Raw genomic sequence first — 21,329 nt, forward strand, 5'->3', positions numbered from 1 at the left:
CACAGGCCAAACCAAGATCATCCCTGGAGAACACGATGGCTGGGAGTTGGCTTCCCCTTGGCAAACCTCTTCTCTTGGAATCTGTGCTGAAGTTCAGTGCACAGTCACCAGTCTATTCCCTCTCAGAAGTGCCATGATGTGAATAATAGGTAGTGGCGAGCCAGTTAAATACAATTAAGTAACTCTTTACCTATTCCAGACTATAAAAAAAAGAAAATAGCTATTGAGGGATCATCCAGAGACAAGGCCTTTAGCACAGGTAAATCATGGGCATCACGATTTAAGAACATTTAAAAAAAAAAAGTGTTCACAATTTAACAAGCTTTGATTTGAGCTTGCATCCACTCTGCAGCACTGAGCTTTTCAGGGAACAAGCAATCCTCAGGGACTGTGTGGGAACAACTACTTCAAACAGTCTTTCCCCATCACAATTTACTCCCTTCTCTCCCTCAATCGTACTGTGAATTTGAAAGGAGAAAAAGGCAATTACCTCGGATGTCAGAAAGGCTGTGCTGTTCTACTGCGTGTCAGGGCGGATGCTTGAGCTTATCTGACACTTCCCCAATTGCACTGGTCATCGCTGCTGCTTGGCAGAAAGGTTGTGAACAGTTCCCAGCGTGGCTGTGTCCTGGCAAACACTCACTGACTGTTCAGGACTTGCTTTCCCCTTGCTCTGCAGAAGATCCCATTAGTGCCCCAGCCCCTCACCATGAACACAGTCTCCAGAGACCCCAGATATTCCAACTGGGAAGAAGGATGAAGTCAGGAGACACCCCAGCCTCTGCCCTGGCAGTGCTGGAGCAGGACCAGCCCAGAGCTCTTCACCCACCTTCTGCTGACCAGCTCAGGGCTAAGCCGCCTCACCCTTCACTCCAGTCAGCCCCACAAAAGCAGAATTGTTGAGCTGATTCACTTTGATTTCCTCCATTAACCACCAGCCTACCTGAAGTGAAGCAAAACCAAGCAAATGAGGTGAAGAATGAGGTCAAGTCCCGATCATTAACACCTTTTTTAAACATTTCCCAACACTGTCATTGCGTTTCTCCCTCTCTCTCTAGTGACAGACTCTGCTGCTGCTTCACTTGTCTCTGAGGTCCAAGACAAAACAACAATAAAATTCTACATTTAATCTAACACGGCCTCCCAGCAGTGCACACTTTGTTGGAACTTATTAACCAGCTCCCAGCTTGTTCCCTGCATAATCACTTTGTACTTCAAAGTCCCTGCCAGTAGACAGAGCTAAATGATGGTGTTAAATTCACTCATGTATAAAATTAATTAGTTTTGGGGCAGGACAGTGGATATTGGTTGTCAGAAGTTGGGATATTAGTTGAATGGGGTTGCCCAGGGCTCTGGGGACCTTTGTAACTTCCCAAGCAATACCTTGTGCTCCTCTATCCTGAATGTGGTCTTTCAAGTGGGGCAGATGAGAGCAGCACTGGTGGCTCCCTGCAGTGGAGTGTTCAGGAGGAGGAGAATTATCCCTGACCGGAGCAAAAGGCTGCGCTCACTCCCATTACAAGCAGAGGGGCTGCTCCTGCTCTTCGCATAAATGCACGTTTGCAAGACGTTAAGCAGACAGCAATTGCTGCTGCAGGAATCACCCAGTGTTATAATTCCCATCAAAACTGCTGCGCTGTCAGAGCTGCTCTACTCTGCATCGGGGTGGCTGAGGCGTCTGGTGAGAAGCCTCAAGGCCAGGCTTCCCAAGAGGTTGTTAGTCAAGCCTAGAGTTCGTTGAGACCCCAGCCTGGCTGTGGTGATTACACACAGATCACCAGGAGGGAAAACAGCATCTGGCTCCTCACCCGCTGAAGCAGCAAGCACAGGTCACATCAGGGAGCTGTCCCTTTTCCTCGGCGTCTCCGGTTTCCTTCTAGGATAATCCTTTCCCAATTAGCTTTTGAGGACTTAGTCATTAATTTAATTATTTTTAAGTCTCACCATCGAAGCTGATAATCAAAGAGACTCTGGACCCGTGAGGATCGGGGGCAGGTTCAAGCCTCCCCGCCTCGCTTGGCTAAACACAAGGGGTTTAGCAGTGACTTTCACATTTCATCTTAATCCAACAGTTAGCTGTAAATCCACCCCCTCATCGAGGCTGTGCTCGCTCTCACCTCGGTGCGACAGGCACGATGCTTCGTTAAGCCTCCGGGTGGGATTTGCTGCCCTGAATTGATACGAGTGATCTGCAAGGAGAGTCACAGCCCTCTGGGTTACAGTCCCAGAACACACCAGCCCCAAACTCCTGCCAGACTCGATGGAGACCTCCCTTTGGTGCTCGATAGTGAGACAAAAGCTCCTTAGATGTAACCAGGCGCAGACCACCTACTAACCACAAGTAACAGGGCTTTGAACCGCGTACACCAAGCCCCATCTAATCTGGAAACAGCAGCACCATGATCAGAGCGTGCTCTCCCTCATTTTTTTGTTTTGCCAAACAAAACCCTGTAAAACCTCAAACAACCAACACACAAAAAACGAGCATCTGTCCCTCCCACCCCACCTTACACAGGCTCTGCCCTTCCCCACGCTCACCCACCCTGCAGCCAGCCCAGCCCGTGAGCTCTCCTGAAGACGGGACACAGAACAGATGTAATTATTTTCTTGCTGCTACAGCAATACCCATATTCTCATGCCCATACAGAAACCCTAAAGAAAAATCACCCGTTGATGCTCGACCTGCATGTTAATTTGGTTCATTTTCTAGACGACAGCAGCTCGGTGAGACAGGGAGATAATGTAAAGGCCACTGAAGAAATGCATCGATTTCACCCCGTGGTTTCCCCACCAGCAGGCTCTCGCTACAGACTGTGATTTGCTCGCACGATGAAGTGATAATCCATTACAGCCAGAAATACTGGTCCACAGATCATCTGAAGTGTAAGTGATAAAGCTCTGCGTTTGGCAGGTTCCAAAATGTCATTGTTCTGAAACACGGGGCGACATTTCCCATTTGCAGCAGTGCTAAGTACACCCTCACGGCCTTTCGAATCTGTTGTGCGAGTGCATATGAAAATAGCTTTTAAGAGACGCCCTGGCAATTAGCACCGTACATGCAGGGAAGAGTCAGAGACAAAGCCATCGTCTGGTAAAGTTAAATGATGTTCTTTGCGGGCACACAAACCAGGCTGCCAGACTATCCAACCTTTGGCTAAAATAATCCCTTCAGTCTATGATCTGCCTGAAAAATAAGAGTTATACACCTGCCACGGCTTTTATCTTAGTTCGCCATTATCGGGCACTTAGAGGCACCAAGTCAGATACTTCTTAAAATCAATTTCTGAGGAGGGGGCAGAATCATTTCTATTCCATGCTGCTTGAATACCTTATTGGACAGTTGGTATGAAGGGAAACAAGTTGCTTTTATAAGAGCTCTAGATTGTTGGCTTTACCATCAAAGCAACCAACTGTTCTTAATCACAACTGCTGTCTCCCTGGAGAAGTCCTGGTCTGCAAGGAGCAAAACACATCCCTCAGAGCCTGCCTGGCCAGAGCACACGCTCCTGCACCAGCCCTTTTGCCTCTGCGCTGACGCTGCTGCCGGTAACGGGTCTGGGCTGCCCGAGCTGACCCCAGGCACCCACCTCCCAGGCAGGCAGTACACCATGTGCAGCCGCTGTACTTTATCACCTTCTCCTCAGACACCCCACATTGGGAGAGGATTAAACAGCATTAACTGCCTTCCCAAAGGCTCCCATCCCGCTGCCCCGCCTGCCAGAGAGCTGAGACGAGAGCAGTGTGAGGATTAACTACTCTTGTCCTAACCAAAGGACAAAGAGGTGGTGGGTGGGTGTTAATGAAGCTGCAGGGGAAGGGATCAGCAGTTGTGCAAGCCCTCAAAGCTGGTGCCCATTTCCAAACAAGACCTGGCAGTGGTGATGGCAGTGCCACAGCCTGGGCAGAGCAGGTCGGGGGGTATGGGAAGGCTTCCCCGATGAGGTGTCACCTCGCACCAAACCAACCACTGTTGTCCAAAGGGCTGAAGCTGCATCTCCCATTTCACTCCAGGAAGGTCCGCTCCCCTGGGTCACACTCAGAACAGAGCTGGGGGAGCATCTCCTTCAGCATGCAGAGCTGCGGTGCTCTCCAGCCTCCATGTCTGGGACCTCCACCCCAACAATTCCTGTGACAGCGAGGATCATCAGAGCATGGTAACCATCCATGGATGCCCAAGAATCCAGAGCTACAGCAAGAAACTGCCAAACAAAGGCAGCATCCTGGTGTTACAGCTCCATCAACGCTACAAGGATCTTCTGCCCACAGCCATTTAATTAGGAGAAGCAGGCAGCATGTTTAGAGCGCAGCTTTCTGCTTCGTTTGCAGGAACAGCAGCACAGGGAGGAGGCAGACCATTAGGGCTATGTTTCCTAGGAGATTTTCACACACTATGATGGGAGAAATAAAAAAAGAAGACCCACATTTCGTGCAAGCTGAAGGTAGTAATTCCCCTGGCACTTCTTATCCGTTAAGCATGTCGAGCTAAACTGCCAGTGAAACAACAATAATGTGCTTTAATTGGGCTTATTTTGTCCTATTCTCCACACACACAAAAAGGTAGCAAGAAAAGGAAAGAAGTGCTCAAACAGCTTAAGAGAAGCAGCAGGTCTGGTAGCAGTGCTTCTAGTGGCCAAGTCTTGATTCTGTGAACTTGTCTCTCAGCATCTTAAAGTCCCTTCGCTTGACAGTCCCAGAGCTTTTGGGGTAATAATGTCAGGGCAGGTAAGAAACACCCCGTGTTTTCATTGAACGATACAAGCTGACCTCAGTGGGAAGCGGTCCCACTGCAGAGGCTGCACAATCCCAGACAAGCCTCCCTGTATTTGGGCATAACCTGGGCCTGACTATCAAATAGGTAAGAACAACCTTTAATCATGAAGCCTTGAACTTTGCTTTAGCAGGGAGAGTGCAGATCACTGCAGACTTTTTCCCTATGATTCATCATTTTCTAATATATTGTCCCGAAACAGCTGCTCCTCTCCTTTCATAATCCTGATTGATGCCTCTTACCTGGAAGGCAACGAGTTCTGAGTAACTGCAGCATTTCCATCAGGCAAGGAGGGGAGCAGTAGACAAAGCAGATCTGAGGTCATGAAAGGTTCTTGTTCACTTCCCAAAAATACAGGACCTAAAGAAAGTACCTTTCCCAGCCTGGCCACGGTGTGACTTCTCCCATCCCCGCTGCCTGCCAGGCAGCTCTAAACTGCCTTGTCTGTCTGTCCACACCAGAGCTAACAGACATATGTTTTCCCCACAGCAGCCTGACAAGAAAAAGCCGTTTGTTTCCAGCCTTGAAATGTAATTTTGGTTTTTTTATTATTGATTTTAAGGCTGTAAGTGCTCTGGCCGTGTCTGGTTTTTAAATGCTAATGATGATAACAGCAAAAGGAGATAAGGGAGTGGGGAAGGAGATTGAAGCATTTCACAGCTACCAAAGCCTTTAAACATCCCTGGCTATACGAGGAAACCAACAGGGAGAACGTAAGTGTAATAAACAAGTAATTTGCTATCTTGAAGATGCCTGTAGCTTCAATTTTTCCTCTGGCAGTTGCCTCTACTTAAGCAGACTGTTGCCATGCATATGGGTCAAACGAAAAGATGCAGGAAAACAACAAGGAAAAAAGTAAACTGTAATAGAGTTATCAATCAGCTGCAATAACACCCCAGGACTGGATTAATTTTATCCAACAGAAATCCCCTGTGCTACTCACCAGCCTGCCAGGCGTTTCTGGCTCACCTTGCAGACTGTGCCAGGGAGAGAAGACTGGTCCAAACCCCACCAGGGTTGGGCTTGCCTCTGTGGGGTTTGGGGGGGGCATATGTGCTTCTGGGCATGCTTTTGGGAGCCCTGGGGTGTTTGGGTGGGCAGGGCTGTCCCCAGAGAGCAGAGATGCCAGGAGCAGCACGGAGGACGACGGGAGTGATGCTCCGAGGTGAGCTGGGCTGAGCCAAACCCACAGCTCGGACACAGCACCTGCAGGGACGGCCACTCAGCCCCCCAAGTTTATGTTCAAGGCAACGTTTTTAAGCACCGATACTTTAAAGTTTAGCTCTTTAATGCAGCACTGCCAGCTTTTGTTATTCTGCTTTGCCAATTTTTACAGCTTCACATGGATTTTCCATTAAAATCAAAACTGCTTGTTCCGCCCAGCAGCGGCCCTAACAGGCACCGCTTTGGGGCATTTACCATGTGTTCAGCGTGTTTATTTATGCGCCCAGACATGCTCTCTAATATTAAACAGGATCAGAGGTTTTAATTAAATGGAAAAAACAAATCTGAATGAGGGAAAGGGGAGAGGAAAAGGGGAGACAGACTGACACATCTGGCTTATAATTACCTTAAAATTATAGAAGCTCCTGCCTTCAGTTCCCAGAGCTGTATGGCAGATAACGCTGCCCAATTATACAGCAGTTTCTGCCTCCGGAGGGTAATGGCAGTCACAGTACAAGTGCTGAACCAGGTGTCCTTTTAGAGACAGTTTAATATTTGGGGGCATTTCTCATAGTATCAGGATGCACCAGGGCTGTGCTAAATCCTTCAGCACTTCCAGACACCACAAGGTCACTTTTCTGAGAACCCTTCACAAACATTGCAAGCAAGAAAAATCAAATTATATCAAGTTTTCAGCTTCCAAACTGCCAAAGTCTGAACAAAACAAAGCACAAGCCTACATGGAGTTAGGTTGATGGCAAGAGCAAGCTAGGCTTTTAAACATCCTGAAGTCTTTAAGAACTGGAAAGCCTCAGCAGTTTCTATTTTCAGGAGGTAGAGTCATTCACAGCTTAATTTTGACAGAGAGTTGGCATTAAAAGTAGCATCAGATACCAGCAACTCCCAGCCCTCATTCCTGCCCTCAGTCTTTCCCAGGAGCTGATCCCAAGCTGCTATAAAGCAGTTGCAACACCATTAATTTTATAGCACCTGAGCCAAATCTTGCTTTTTCCTGACCTGACCCACAGAAAGCACTTTAGTGATTAAATGCTAAAGACAGACCAAGTGTGCTTTGTGCTGTCAGCAAGATAAGTTTAACACCATCACATACCACAAATAAAATATTTGTGTTGAAAAGGGAGCCAGATCAGCATACAAACCCAAGCCAACAAATTTTATTTATTTCTTTCACCAGCAAGCTACCCACAAAGCAACATAACCTACTACTGTGCCAAATGATTCAGCAATCACAAACCCTCTACCCCTGCGCTCTGCAGCAACAGGGCGCAGGATGCCAGCTGGTAACAGCAACAGCATTTTGTGTGTCACACTTCACGGCGTATTGATGCTACCAGCTGCCAAAAATCAGCTATACCACAGTGTTACCTTGACAAACCAAACGTTAAGAGCTTAAAAATCCAGTTACACGGTCCCATACTTCAGCATCACACCCAGAGGGAAAGGAGGAAACACAAACCTTGCAACAACAGTTTTCAGGGCTCAGGTCACCCTGCAGCAACAATAACCAGCAGCGCAGAGCCCTGGCAGTCGGGGTTACCCTTGGGGGCTGCAGCCTCCCCCCGCTGGGCACACAGACTGCACAGCACAAAGATGCACCACCAGAAAACAGCAACATTTCCCCATCCCGCAGCACCTCCAGCCCTGCTCCCCCAGGGCTTGGCTTATGGGAAACAGCCTAAATGGCTGCAGCTGAGCTGGGCTAAACTGGGCACAGCTGGGCTAAACTGGGCACAGCTGGGCCATCCCCTCCCGGGGCTCCCAGAGCGCTGAACCAACCATAACCCTGCTCAGCGAGTAATTCCCGAGCTGCTGAGCTGGAGAACCCAGCTGTGGTTTTGCTGAAACACGCACAGCCTGGCAATACTGGCGATGTGTCAAAGCGGTCAGGAAACCGAGGAAAGAAAATGAGTTTATTTTTTAATCCTTCTGCTTGAAAAATTTCCTTGCTGTGATAATCTCTCTCTAAAGAAAATGAATTTCTATTTTCCAAGGATCATTTTTCTTTGTGAATTAGCTTCACCTTCCCCCGAGCTCCTCTGCAGAAGTATTCTCCCTTCAACTAAACTTAGGTAAATCTGGAGTAAAAGCTCTAACTCTGAAGGAATTGCTCCCAAATCAAACTGGCACCAGTGAAAGCTGAGTCTGTCCTCAAAACGCTTTACCTTTTCTTTCCTTCTGCAGAATCTGCCCCTCCACCTCTGCCTTCATCTTTCCATTGCTTTGTAGGATTTTTTGGCGCTGCCCTCTATTAATCTTTCAGAAATTCATCTGTCTGATCACAAATATAGAAAATATCATTATTCACTGAAATACCTTCCTATCTCTGACTCCAGCACCTCAGCTGGGCACTTTCCTCTGATGGGTGCTTTATACCCATAGGGTCTCTTGTAAGGATGAATGTATTTTAATTAGATATAAACTGCGCTCATTTATGGTTATTAGAGGTGATCTGCAGATCTTTGTTCAGCTTTCTCACAGGCAACTTCACTGTAACACCACAGCCAGAGAGCCGGAGCAGGCTCTGCAGGCAGCGAAGCCCAGGTCGAGCAGAGAAGTGCTGGGAAGAAGCCCGTGCTGGTGCGTTTCTTTTGTTTGCTGCTGTCGTCCTTCCCCAGCAGAGAAAGGAAAAAGCGTTGGCGATAGATGAGTGGCTTTATTTCTTATTGACATCATTCAACAGCAGCAGGGGAAATACAAAGCCTTAACGTTGCAAAACAAAAGTGAAACTGTGTGTGTGTCCGGTGTGTTTGTGTACGTGTGCAATGAAAATATTTTGCAATCACACACCAGGTGGGAAGACACCTTGAAGGCTCAAAGAAGAGTGGGAAGAGCAGGAGAAGAGGCAGGTGAGCAGGCGTCCGAGGTCCCAGCCCCGTGCTCAGCCACGGCTCTGCCCAGGCGGGTGGGACGTGGGGGCATTTCAGCTGGTGCCACATCTGTATTTTCAGCCACGTAATTTATAGTGCGTTTGTCCTTTGACCGAGGGGGTTCCTGTTGGCCATCGCCTTCCCTCTGGCTCACATCACACCTTTCCATAAAGTCTGCAGCTTCTGGGGCCTCTTCAGCTCACTTCTCCCCATCAGCTTTTCCTTTCCCATGAGTTTTTTCCAGGCTCTGTGCGGATGGGAGATGGGGCAAACGCTGAGGACCCGAGGCAGAGGCTGCTCTGCAGGCGAGCAGGATCCTGCTCCCCACCTCCGGGGGCTTTTCTGTCGGATGGAGTGAAATGACAGCATTTAGCTGAGGACTAAGCAGGCAGACTTGGGCTTTTGCCAGGTCTCCAGGTCTCACCAGGAGGGACAGTGCAAATGGGGGGCAGAGGATCCCCAGCCCTGACACGCTGCAGCAGAGGGGACACGGGGGACAAGGACGGAGGAATCCCAGCCTTCAGCTCTCGCCCAGCAATCGCGGTGGGTAAAAGCCCAGGGGTGGCAGCTCCTGAGAGAGCAGCAGGAGGGGAACGGGCTCTCACCTGCCCGAGGCAGCGTCCGCAGCACTGGGCACGGTGCAGCAGCAGAGCTGGTGCGGAGGAGCCGGGAGGCTGGGGCCAGGCAGGGCGGGGAGCTGCGGGGCTATAAAACCCAGAGCCGGGCAGCGTTCACACACACACGGCGACCGAGAGCCATCGCGGCAGGCGGCCGCCCGCTGCCCGCAGAGACACGGACGCTCGGACACCGCTCACCTGCCTTGTGCTCTTCTTGGAATGAAAAGGCCAGAGAGACGCAGCCTCTGTAGGGTTTTCGGTTACTTTTGCTGCACTAGAAAGAAGCAACAAAGAGGAATCCTCTTCCCCCTTCAATTTACCAGTGCAGGGAGGAGAGAGGACGATCAAGATGAGCAGTCCAGGGAGAAACGGGGCTTTGGGAGTGTTTAGTGCAGAGAGAAAGACCAAGGACTGAACCGGGGGCTCTTGCACCTCTTTGCTTATCAGGAATATTTGCACAGAGCAGCCGAGCCAGAGAGGGGAGGTGCAGCCGCACAGCACAGGATCAGCGTGATGCTGGGCTGCACAAGGGAGAGGAGGTGACAGCCTGCCCCGGCGGTGGGGACCGCAGGAGGAGGCATGTCCAGCCCCCCGGCAGAGGGCAGAGGAGCTGGTGCAGCGGCGCTCAGGGGCAGCACTGACCCCATGAGCTCAGCCCGGGGGAGGCAGGGAAGGGTGTAACAGGCCATCAGAGACGAGCAGTACAGCTGCCCGTGTCCTGCAGAGCTTCCCAAAGGGATGGAGCCAGGCTGGGGCTGGAACAGCACCCAGCACAGCCAGCCTGGGCACGGCCGGGGGCTGCTGAGCCCCCAGACCCTGGCAGGTGACCCCAACCTCACCCTCCTGCACACCCGGGATGAGGAGCTGGCCAAGGCAGAGGTCGGGGTGCTAGCCACCATCCTGGCCATAGCGACTGTAGGCAACGTAGGGGTGCTGCTGGCAATGTACCGCCTGAGGAAGAAGATGAGCCGCATGCACCTCTTCATCTTGCACCTGGGGCTGACCGACCTGGGCGTTGCGCTCTTCCAGGTGCTGCCGCAGTTGATCTGGGAGGTGACGTACCGCTTCCTGGGGCCAGACCTACTCTGCAGGGCCATCAAGTACCTGCAGGTGCTGAGCATGTTCGCCTCCACCTACATGCTCATCGTGATGACGCTGGACCGCTACATGGCCGTGTGCCACCCGCTGCACACCCTGCAGCAGCCCAGCCGCCACGCCTACGTCATGATCGGGGCCACGTGGCTGCTCAGCTGCCTGCTCAGCCTGCCCCAGATCTTCATCTTCTCCCTGCGGGAGGTGCGCCAGGGCTCGGGGGTGCTGGACTGCTGGGCAGACTTCAGGTACCCGTGGGGAGCCCGAGCCTACATCACCTGGACCACACTGTGCATCTTCATCCTGCCCGTCGGCATCCTCACCATCTGCTACAGCCTCATCTGCTACGAGATCTGCAAGAACCTCAAGGGCAAGACCCAGAGTGGTGCCCCAGGTACAGGGGGGCCCGTGGTGGCTGCCCCTCCAGCTCCCAGCTCCTCCGAGAAGAGGGGGCAATGCCCCGGCGGGCAGCCCTCGCGGGTGAGCAGCGTGCGCACCATCTCCCGTGCCAAGATCCGCACGGTGAAGATGACCTTTGTCATCGTGGTGGCCTATGTCGCCTGCTGGGCGCCGTTCTTCAGCATGCAGATGTGGTCGGTGTGGGACGAGGATGCTCCCGATGATGGTGAGTAGCAGTGGGGATGCTGAGCTGCAGCCCAGCACAGGCGCAGAGCCCCGGGCACCTGAGGCACACAGCATGCCCACTGCATTTTTAACAAACAAGAGCTGCTGTTATTTTGTCATTTTAAAAATCGTGGGGAAAGCTACAGATTTGCTCCCAGTAGTATTTATAGCAAACTGTTTGCAGAGTCAAATCATTGCTTTCACCTGAAAAACCACTGAAAAGCAACAGCTTCTGACCGTCACCTGTAGGGATGTGTACAGATGTTATGGGAGCATCTTTCCCACGTGTGTCTCTTCCCTCATGTGGGAATTTGCTTCAGGAGCTGCTGTGTTCAGTGAGTGACTGCAGGGAGGGTCTTACCGTGCCTGCTGCTCCCATTGGAATGTCTCATGGAGCAGCCGTGGCTCTGGAGCGGGTCCTTCGCGTGTAGCATCGAGTGCCCCTGAGGCTTTTGCAGACCCGGCTGCAGAGGTTTCAGAAGTGGGTTTCTGATTTCATAGGCTGACATTTTCTGGGAATTTTCAGTAGCTCTCCTAGCCTGTTCATGGGTAGAAGGAATGTTATCCAAGATTGAAAGGCTTCTGGAGATGCTTTGGCCAGCAAACAGGCTGAGGGAAGGTCCGAGAGCTGCTGGGTCCCACCTCCCAGCACTCTCCCTGCGGATGTGGTTCAGCACATCCCTGTTACAGCACGTCACCCACTTGCAACCCTCAGCCAAGGGCAGAGCCCAGCTCTGCCTGCCATGCTGCAAACCTCCTCCCCAAAGAAATGCCGGTCAGATGGGATGGGAATGGGACAAAGGACAAGTGCCCGAGGCAGAAAGAGCCCCCAAGGTCCTGCCCACTGCACACTGGGACCCTGCCCAGCCTGTGGATGTTTCAGCTCTCTCCTTTCCCTTCCCAGAGTCCACCAACGTGGCTTTCACCATCACCATGCTGCTGGCCAGCCTCAGCAGCTGCTGCAACCCCTGGATCTACATGTTCTTCAGCGGGCACCTGCTCCAGGACGCGGCACGCTGCCTGTCCTGCTGGGGTGGCCCTCGGCTGCGGAGACCGGCCTCCACCGGCAGCCTCTGCAGCAGGAAAACCACCATCCTGAGCCCCAGCCACCACGCCAGCCCTGCCGGCCTCCCCCTGCACGGCAGCAGCGCCAAGGACTGCTGCCCACCCTGCGAGGAGGTGCTGACCGAGTCGGGCACGCTCTAGGCTGCGGCGGTGGCCGGTCCCTGGGCACATCCCTTCACTGAGGACAGCTGCCACCAGATGTGACACCATAAACACTGTCACCGCAGAGGTGTGTCTCTCCCCACCTGGTAGCATCTGACTTTGCAGGAAGCTGGGTGCTTCACCCAGAAAGCACCCCTGTCCCTCTTGCCCTTGGGTGCTTGCTGCCATGCACGCTGCATTGTTGTGAGCATCAGGGGGACGGACAGAGCCCATCAGCCACTGCCTGACCACAGCACCCACCTCCCTGGTACGTTCAGAAGCCTCTCGCTGCCCAGCTGCTGTCCTCCAGGAATGCCCCACAGCCCAGGTATCCGCCGGGGATGCTGCATTGGGGGGGTCTTCCTGCAGGGACCCGAGGTTGGGGCATTTCACAGACGCCAGCAAAGCAGCCTGAGCACGGCAGGAGGCAACATGGCTACATCTGCTCGAGAGCTCCCTGCAAGCGAATTACTCCTCTCCCATCCTCAGGGCTTTGCTGGCAGAGCAGCAAACACAGACGCAGCTTTCCCCAGCCCTGGGGCACAGCACACGCTCCCCCCTGCGCTGCGCAGCTTTGCCCCCAGCCGTGCTGGGCTGCTCCGCGCTGTTCAACAGCTGCTGCACCCCAGTAAAGAGCTACTCTCAAACTGCTGCTGCTTTTGTCTTATTTAGCAGAGACCAGAGTGCCAAAACCACCCAGGGCTTGGAGAAGGCTTCAGGGAGCTTGGGAGCAGAGGAGGGGCAGCCGGCAGCTGGGAAGGAGCAGTCCCAGCCTTGCAGCCTTGCAGTCCCAGCCTGGCCCCTGCCCCTCTCCCCACGTGCTGTGGGTCTCCCAGAAGCTGGTTTATTTAAGATGAAAGCACGAGTGAGGTGGGCAAGAGCACCCGTGCACTGGGAGTCGAGCTCAAAACTGCTGATGGGGGATGTACAAGTGCCCCACGGAGCTCCGAAGGTACTGAATTCCCTGCCAGTAAGGTGCATTACTCCTCTATTATCACAGGCTAAATCTGTAAAAATAAGACATTAAGAGTAAAGTATTTTGAAATCTTAAGTTATTTTCATTTTTTAATCACCAAGCATTTGAATCAGTTTTTCCAGAAACTCCCACTAGCCTCTCCAGCTCCATGAACCCACCTCTCCTGGTCTTTAGCAACGTCGCCCAGAGATTCTTTGGGTTTTTGAACATTTTCCTTCATGTGCCCTTCAAGTTGGGCCAGATCTGCAAAACAAGGTCATAAAACCAGGAGTGCCTGACCCCCGCACCCCGGGATCGATACCAAATCGATCGTCTCACAACCTTTCATTAAAGCTCCCTTCCAGATGGAGGGGGCTGTGCTGGGAGGCAGCGGCTCCATCCCCTAACAGAGCTCCCCGCTGTTGCACAGTTCCCCTTCCCCAGCACTTTGAAGGATTTTTCAAAAAATAAACTTAAGTAATGAAATGCAGAGTGATGGGAAGGAACCGGCTCCATTTCAGCAGTGATTTGCTGCAGCAGAGCGAGTGCAGCGAGCCCCAGCCGCGGGCAGGGCTGGCCGGGCACCGGCTCTCCTGGACCTGGGAGCATGAAGGTGACCTGACACATATAATCACCGACAAGCAGGGAAAGCAGCACCTCCGAGGAGATAACAGCCTTCCCAGTGCATTCAGTTCACAATCCCAAGCTTATCTCTGCAAGCTGGAGAGCCCCCAACTCAGTTTTGTTTGAGAAAATTGCAGTGCTGTGCTCCGAGTCCCCTAGGAATTAAAATAATACTTAAGGAAAATGTGAAATGTGGTGTCAGATCACAGCAGGGGCAGTGGCATGTGCCCAGCCCAGGGTGCCGACCCCGCTCTGCAGCGTGTGGGCATCGCTCAGGTGGGGAGAGGCCAGCTCCTGCACCCAGGGCGTTTGGTGCAGGGACAAAGCAGGAAAAACAAATGGTGGGAGACACGGAACATCACCCCTCCCCACAAGACCCAGAGGGATTTGACTTGCCTACGCTCACATGGAGACCTGTCATCCAGTCCTGTGCCCCTCACACCCCAAAGGACCAGCAGCCAGCCCAGGTCCTCCACCCAAGGAGGGGCATATAAATCCCCTGGAAGCCCTCGGCCGTTTGCCAGCTGGGCTGATGGCCATGGCTTTCAGCTGTGGGAGGAAAATCTCTGGGGTGGGGGGGGCGGCCACCCTCCTTCCCCAGCCCTGACATGCCCTGATACACAGCCGGGGGTCAAGCCACCCACGTGGCCACCCCAGCGACAGCTCTGGGGGTGACCAGGGCTTGGAAAGATTTTGAGCATCAGAGGGAAAGGGGTGCAGAGGAGGGCAATGAATCAGGGCTTGTCAGGCAGCGAGGAACTGTATGTAAAAGGATTTTATGACAGCCATCAGCAAAGCAAGCACGGTTCAGGAGACGCCAGCCAGGTCTGACGGGTATTTTGAAGACCACTGCACTTCCCTCCCCGAACTACCTCCCATTTTGAGGGGCAGGGGGGGATGTTTCATTTGCTTTCATGAAATGAGAAAAAGGGCCATCACACACAACTGGAGAGCACATCTCAGCCAGGGCAGGAGGAACGTGTCCCCATGCCATGCCACGCTCAGCAGCAGGCAGGAACAGTGATGCATTTAAGTGAAATACCAAGCGAATTGTATTGGCGGGTTAGAGAGTTACAAGGAATAAAAGCTGGCAGGCGTCAGCCCGTGCCAGGCGCTGACCGAGGCAAGGGTAAGGGGGAGCCCTGGTCCCGCAGCTGCCGGGGACCTCGGGCATCTCCCCATCGCAGCAGCGGTCTGACCCCAAAACCCACCAGCAGCACCCCGGGAGTCACAGCTTCACCTCGGTGTACTCCATGGACTTGGACGCCACGGGGCTGGAGCAGGGCCAGAAATCTACTTTCCTCTTTTTGGGGTCCACGTTGACATAGTCCACCCCAGTCTTCATGTTCTCGTAGTCCCCGGAGGAGCCTGGCCCGCGGCCTTTCCCCGGGAACACCAGGGACGTGTAATTGAGGTTGTCTTCTGAGCGAGGGCCCTGCAGAAGCAGACACGAACTCCAGGTCAGGCACTGGCCTCCCCCTGTGGCGGCTTTGCCCTTGAACCCACACAGGTGTCTGTCCCTTCAAGGTGCCCGGGTTGTGCCCAGGGCATCCCCTGACCCCTCGGGATGCTTCCCTCTAAACAGGGAACGCTGCATATGGCAGGTGACATCCATCACCCCAGCCTCACCGCCGGGATTTCAATGGGGGTCAACACATTTGCCCCCCCTGCCCCGTTGCTGCTCTGGGGGTCCCGAGGTGGGCAGGAGCCGCACGGACACGGCACCGGCACCTCGTGGTTGCTTTTGGCACAGGGTCCCAGCCCGCGCCGTACCTGCGGGCAGGAGGGGCTGCTGTCCGAGTCCTCCGAGGTCTCTGAAGACGTGTCGCTGCTCCCTTAAAAACAGGAAACATTACCACCTCCATCGCCGCTTAGAGGGGAAAAATAACGTGCCAGGAGGAAGCCCTGCTGCTGCGGGATGCCCTTACCCGTGTAGGTGGGTCTGGGCGCCCCTTCCCCTCCCGCTGTGGGGGCCGGAGGCTGTCGGGGCTGCGCTGCGGGGCCGCCGCTCGCCCGCCCGCCGCAGGGATGGCCGGCTGCAACCGAGAGCCCAGTTAGCACCCGCGTTCGGTGCACCCCACACCCCGTGCCACAGGGACCCCCACCCACCGCAGAGCCAGCTCGGGGCAAGCCGCTGGCACGGCAATAATTATGATTATGTACTGGAGCGGGCAAATATCGATGCAATTACTGAGGGGACTGAGCGATGCGAGATTCCAGGGTTAAATCACGCCATCAGGGCCTCTTCCCGTGCGGGTTCGCAATTAGTGTGACCCAGGGGCCGAGCAGAACTTGTTTATGTACAGATGTGGGCAGCAGTTTGGGGTGAAAGGTTTTCCTGATGGAAATAGTAGCTTCATCTGAATTAATATTTTGCAAATCGATTTTGGTATTTTTCTACCCCTTTACTAACAAGAGCAAGAAAAGAAAATGGTTTTGAAATAACACAAGGCTGTGTAAGCCCCTCTGATCCTGCCCACACCACGTACAGCTGCTCGGCGGGACCCTGTGGGGGGGCGAGAACCAGCCCCAGAACAAGGACTTGGTTGTGCTTTACAAACGGGGGTGTGGAAGTTTTGGGCAAAGGGCTTTTGCTGTCTGAAGAGCAAAACTTTCAACTATTGCGAGCGAGAGTGAGGAACGCAGCAGGTAAATCAAACCAGATGGTTAATTACCTATTTTCCTGCTGAGCATGATGTAAAGTGTCAGCAAGAGGAGAGCGTATAGGATCAGGGTGACAGCTGAGATGGCAACCAGCACCCACCTGAACAGGAGAAAAATATTTTATTTAAGTGGAAGAAATTACCAAATTAATGAGCAAGGACTCAGGAACGGAGCAGAAACATGCCCCATAGCAGCGGTTTTCCTTCCACCTTAGAGCATCTCCCTCGCTGCAGGAGGGCTGCGAAGGGCTGCCCATGGTGGTGTAGCTCTGGGGTGTTTTACTCACCACTCACAAGTGCTCATCCTCCCTGCGAGGTGTCTCGGCGGCCGATGCGATGCCCAGGAGGTCTCGGGGGGACAGCGAGAGGCAGCTAGCCCTGGTGGCAACCAACCAAAATGGCCCCATTGACCTTCACACTGCTCCACACCAACCAAAGATCAGGCTCCCCACTTGAAAGCAACCGTCTGACATCCCAGACACAAAACAAAGGTACCCAGCCTTCCCCCTGCAGGTGCGAGTCCGTCCCGTACGCACCCGACACCGCCACAGACTCTCCCTGCCGTTATCATCGAGCTTAATGGTTTTATACGCTGCCGCCTCGGTCATATCTGATACTTGACTGGAGCTTCTGGGCTGCGCCGCGGCGCTGATAGTAACAAGAACTGAAATTTATTCTTCTTGCTTTAATCCTCTCTAGGATTTCCTTTTTTTTTTTTTATCCACAAAAAATATTTGATAACTATAATCTGGGGGAAAAAACCCACAGAAGAAAGTAATCAAAAGAAGGCCACGGGTTTGGTGTTGGGCTCTTGCATCAGTCAAGATCCAGCCAGAAAGGTCAGGGACCCTTCAAAACCTCTGTGAAACACCTCGGATTTAATTCTAGGTGAGCGCTTAAATCCTGTTGAAGTTAAGGGCACTTAAAACACATCATCAGAAAACACACACGCTTGAACTGGGCCCCTTGGCTTGGGACTTTTGGCCATAATATTGAAGAGATTTATAATAAAGGACGGCAATTGGGGGCATTCATTTTGTGAGCTTTCACATGCAAAAAAAGCACATTAAATTGTCCCTCAATGCCTATATACTTACTATTTATAAATGGCCTTAAGGGAGGTGTCTTAAACTAAAGCTTTGATACAATGATTAAAGGAGCCATAATAAGATGATTGATAGACTGATAGATAGATTGATAGTTAGAGCAAAGGCATTATCCATCCTATGGGTCAGATCCTATAATTTCCTCTATGACACATTTCTAAGAGTAATTCATCAAAAGCTTTTCCAATCACCTCACCAATCTCCTGTGAAATTCCACTTACCCAAAGGGTTTGGCAGCTGCCAAGCTAAAAGTCCATTTCTTGCTGGAATTTTCCCCCTCCCTTATTGAACCGATCTGTCCCCAAATATCCTTCTCAAATGGCTGTCAAATGGCTCATTTCCTATCGTGGGGCAGACGCTGCTGTGGCAGATAACAATCTGAAAAACGAGCTGTTCAAAAGGAAATTGCCAAATAAGACCCAAATCCAAATAGCAGCAGCAGGCAGCTTTGCTGAGATGGGGGTACGGCGAGATCGAGGAGGTGATACGCATACGCGTATGAAACATCTATTTTGAAGATAACAGCTAGCCAGATGCTGGCAGCACGTGTACTTTTTTGGTGTATCAGGTAACTCGCTGCGAGCCTCCCACCCGCCAGCCCCCAGGGTATTAACCCGTTCTCCAGCAAGGTGCCCTGTTGAAGCCAAGGCACACAAAGAGCTCCTGCTCGGCTGGTTACAGAGAGTTCAAGATGTCTACACTCAACATAAAGGTAAGCAAAGTCATGGGAATGCCTCAAATTATTTAAATCCCATTTAAGTCAGGCCTTGCTGCCCCAGGTTAAGGCTAAAGCCCAGGGTGGCGGCGACGCACGCCTGCGGGCAACCCTCGGACACGGCCACCAAACCCAGCTCTTGTCCTGACGCGCAGCAATGCAATACCCACCCGTGCCTTACCTGGACGACCAGAGCTTTCTGCACCTTCCCTTCCCCGCAGGACAGCAGCTGGGGCCGTGGGGCGAGCAGGATTTAGGGACGTTTCAGCAGCATTTTGGGTGCCCGCGCAGCCGCGGGTCCAGCGGCGCAGAGGCACTCGCCGGCGTGGTGCCGGATGCGGTCTCGCTCTAACCCCGATGGCGATGGCAGGAACGAGCCCACATGAGGTTCCATGACGCTTCCCCTCTGGCTCATTTAAATATATTTGGGTGTTTCTTTGCTCTTCTGCGGCTGATTCTGATCCAGGGCTGGGGATGCTGTATCCCCCCGGGCGGTTCTCCTCAGCAGCATCCCCCATCTTGCTCCATCTTCCAGCAGCTTCGTGCTAAAATGCAGCTGAGCTTTGGTGGAGAAGAGCAGTCCCCGAGGGCAGAGAGCTCTGCCCAGCAGTGGAGCTGGCTCAGCCCCGAGCAACTCAGCTGCCACCCAAAAAGTGCTCTGGGTGCTTCCAAGTAAAAGTCTTCCATGCGGGTAAAACATTTTCAATCCTAAGGGACACGGTCCTGGAGCCTGGCATGGCTCGGTGTCTGCTGGGGGAGCAGCGGAGGCGATGGGCTCCCTTGTGCTCCTTCCCTGGCAGGAGTTGGGCAGGGAGCGAGGGACCCCCCTTCTCGCAGGGTCCCTCACTCCTGGGGACGGTGCCCGCTGGCCTTTAAACACCTCCATCCCCCCCAGGCTCCCACAGCAATAACATCCCCGCTTCTCAGTGCATCCCCCTGACTTTCCAAAGGCAAAGAGAAGAGCAGCTCCTGAGAAGCTCCACGTACCCTCAGCTGCCAGGCGCCGTTGGGGGTCCCCCCCAGGAGCTGCATCATGAGTTGGGGTCCCCTGCCAGGTCCCCGCCGTGGGTCCACGTTTCCTCCATCCCCTGGGGCCGCGGGGACTCCCAGCTCCATCCCAGGGGGGTCTTAGTCCTGCTTTACCCACAGCCTCTGCACCACGTGTAAATATTTAACTGAAGCTTGCTTGTGTTTATTTTTTTTAAAAAGTGAGTGTTTGCTGTCGCAGGTTTCACTCTTTTAAGTGCTCAGTGATGTATAAACAGATTAACAGGTGGCAGAAGTATTTGATAAACAGAAAAAAGGCTTTTCAGCAAATGCTACTTGGGTGCGATTTGAATCAGAGCTAATCGTGGAAGTGGCTAAACTAAAGGAAATATAAAAAAAGAACACCAAGAAAATATTTTTAGCCTGAAAGCAGGTTTCTTAAAATGAGTAAAGTGCTGCACGCTGAGCCGGCGAGAGATGGGTTTTCCGCAGAAGGTGCATAACCTATTTCTGACATATCTGAGGCCACGAACGCAAAGCTGGATGGGGTGAGACACGCTTTGTGACAGCTCCTGCCTGGGAGTAACACAGGACTGTACACAGGCCATACGTTACCGAGCAGCCCCGGGATGTTCCCGTAGCTGGCAGTCACGGTTCATTACCTTCCTGCTGAACGTAAGCGCTTTTTCTACTGTTTTATTAACAAGACGGATTCCAAGGCCCCCAGGCTTGGAAATAATTCTGCCTGGTTGGCTCCGTCACTCTGGGCTCAGGAGGTGCCGCAAAGGCAGCAGCGGCAGCCCAGGCGCGGGCAGGGACGGGCAGGGATGAGCAGCACCACGGCTGACCCCCTGCCACGGTGAGGGGCACCGTGCGTTGAAAATGGTGCATCTCCCCCGTGTGTGTACGCGGCGTGTTTCAAACGTTGAGAACCAGCTGAAAGTGCACATGAGGCAAAGCCTTTTTCCCCAATTTTCTGGACAAATAGGGCCGAGCCTTGCACTGGCTCCTAAAAGAAAGAGGAAAAAAACCCATTTTGTCAGACTTGAAATAAACTGTCAATTTGCCTTTAAGGGTTTGTGTTTTAAAATTACTTTTAAAATAACTAAATAAAAGTAGAAATAGATTTGCTCGACTTCAAAGATTTCTAACTGCAAGGTCTGGCCTCTTTATTTCTTTAATCTTTGTATTTTAACGCTGAATCTACTGTCACGAGTTTGCAGATTATTATGATCCAATTGGGGATCTTTTCCACTAAATAAACTATTCTGCTTTAAGTATTCGGCTTCTCTGTGCAGCAGCTCCCACTCACGTTTATCTCAGAAGCCCAACGACCCTTCAGGCCGGATTTTCTTACAGGATTTTCGGGTTATAAACCATGTCTGTAACGTTCCACTTGCTGCTTCCAGCTGATCTGGCACTTGCTGCAATTGGTTTTGTTTTAGGACTTTTTTTTTGCCTCACAGGCGAGGGCTTAGATTTCCTGGGGCGAGGACTTTAATTAGATAAAACGGACTAACCGAGATAAAGGGAAATTCGATTAGAGCAGTGCTAAGGGTAGAAACCCCGTTAATTACCTGAACACTACTTACGGGGTAAAACACCCCCAGTTGTGCGGCCCCTCACCAGGTTTTATAGTGCTGTAAACATGGAAAACAACAACACGGAGGACACAGCATCGATGTCTGAGAGATGGAGGCAGCAAGAGGAGCCTCGCCTTCCCCCCCTCCCCTCCCCTCTGTATCTGAAGGCTTTATTTGCTCATTAGCATTTTTTATTTGCATTCACAGAGGCTTAATGAGACGGCCATCCCCTGTTAAACAAAAACCAGCCCCTGGGGAAAAGCCCATTAGAACACGGAACTGTCTCCCGTGCAAAGCTTCCTCCCGAAGTGCTTTGATGGCACGGGATGACACGGGA

At 52.5% G+C, this 21,329-nt stretch overlaps 2 protein-coding genes across 2 annotated transcripts; one reads left to right on the forward strand and one right to left on the reverse strand.

Annotated features, from left to right (window-relative positions):
• Positions 1–10,175: 10,175 nt before the first annotated feature.
• On the forward strand, positions 10,176–12,359 carry AVPR1B (arginine vasopressin receptor 1B). The gene is made up of 2 exons (XM_068419429.1): positions 10,176–11,154; positions 12,058–12,359. The coding sequence occupies exons 1-2, from the start codon at positions 10,176–10,178 to the stop codon at positions 12,357–12,359; spliced, it is 1,281 nt and encodes a 426-aa protein (XP_068275530.1).
• Positions 12,360–15,166: 2,807 nt separating this feature from the next.
• RHEX (regulator of hemoglobinization and erythroid cell expansion) lies at positions 15,167–16,905 on the reverse strand. Its single transcript, XM_068419486.1, has 5 exons — positions 16,889–16,905; positions 16,614–16,702; positions 15,867–15,974; positions 15,712–15,773; positions 15,167–15,373 (listed from the first exon to the last, which is right to left on the reverse strand). Exons 1-5 carry the CDS (start codon positions 16,903–16,905, stop codon positions 15,167–15,169), a joined length of 483 nt encoding a protein of 160 aa, XP_068275587.1.
• Positions 16,906–21,329: the final 4,424 nt, after the last annotated feature.

Source organism: Nyctibius grandis, chromosome 27 (assembly GCF_013368605.1).
Source record: "Nyctibius grandis isolate bNycGra1 chromosome 27, bNycGra1.pri, whole genome shotgun sequence".
NCBI lineage: Eukaryota > Metazoa > Chordata > Aves > Nyctibiiformes > Nyctibiidae > Nyctibius > Nyctibius grandis.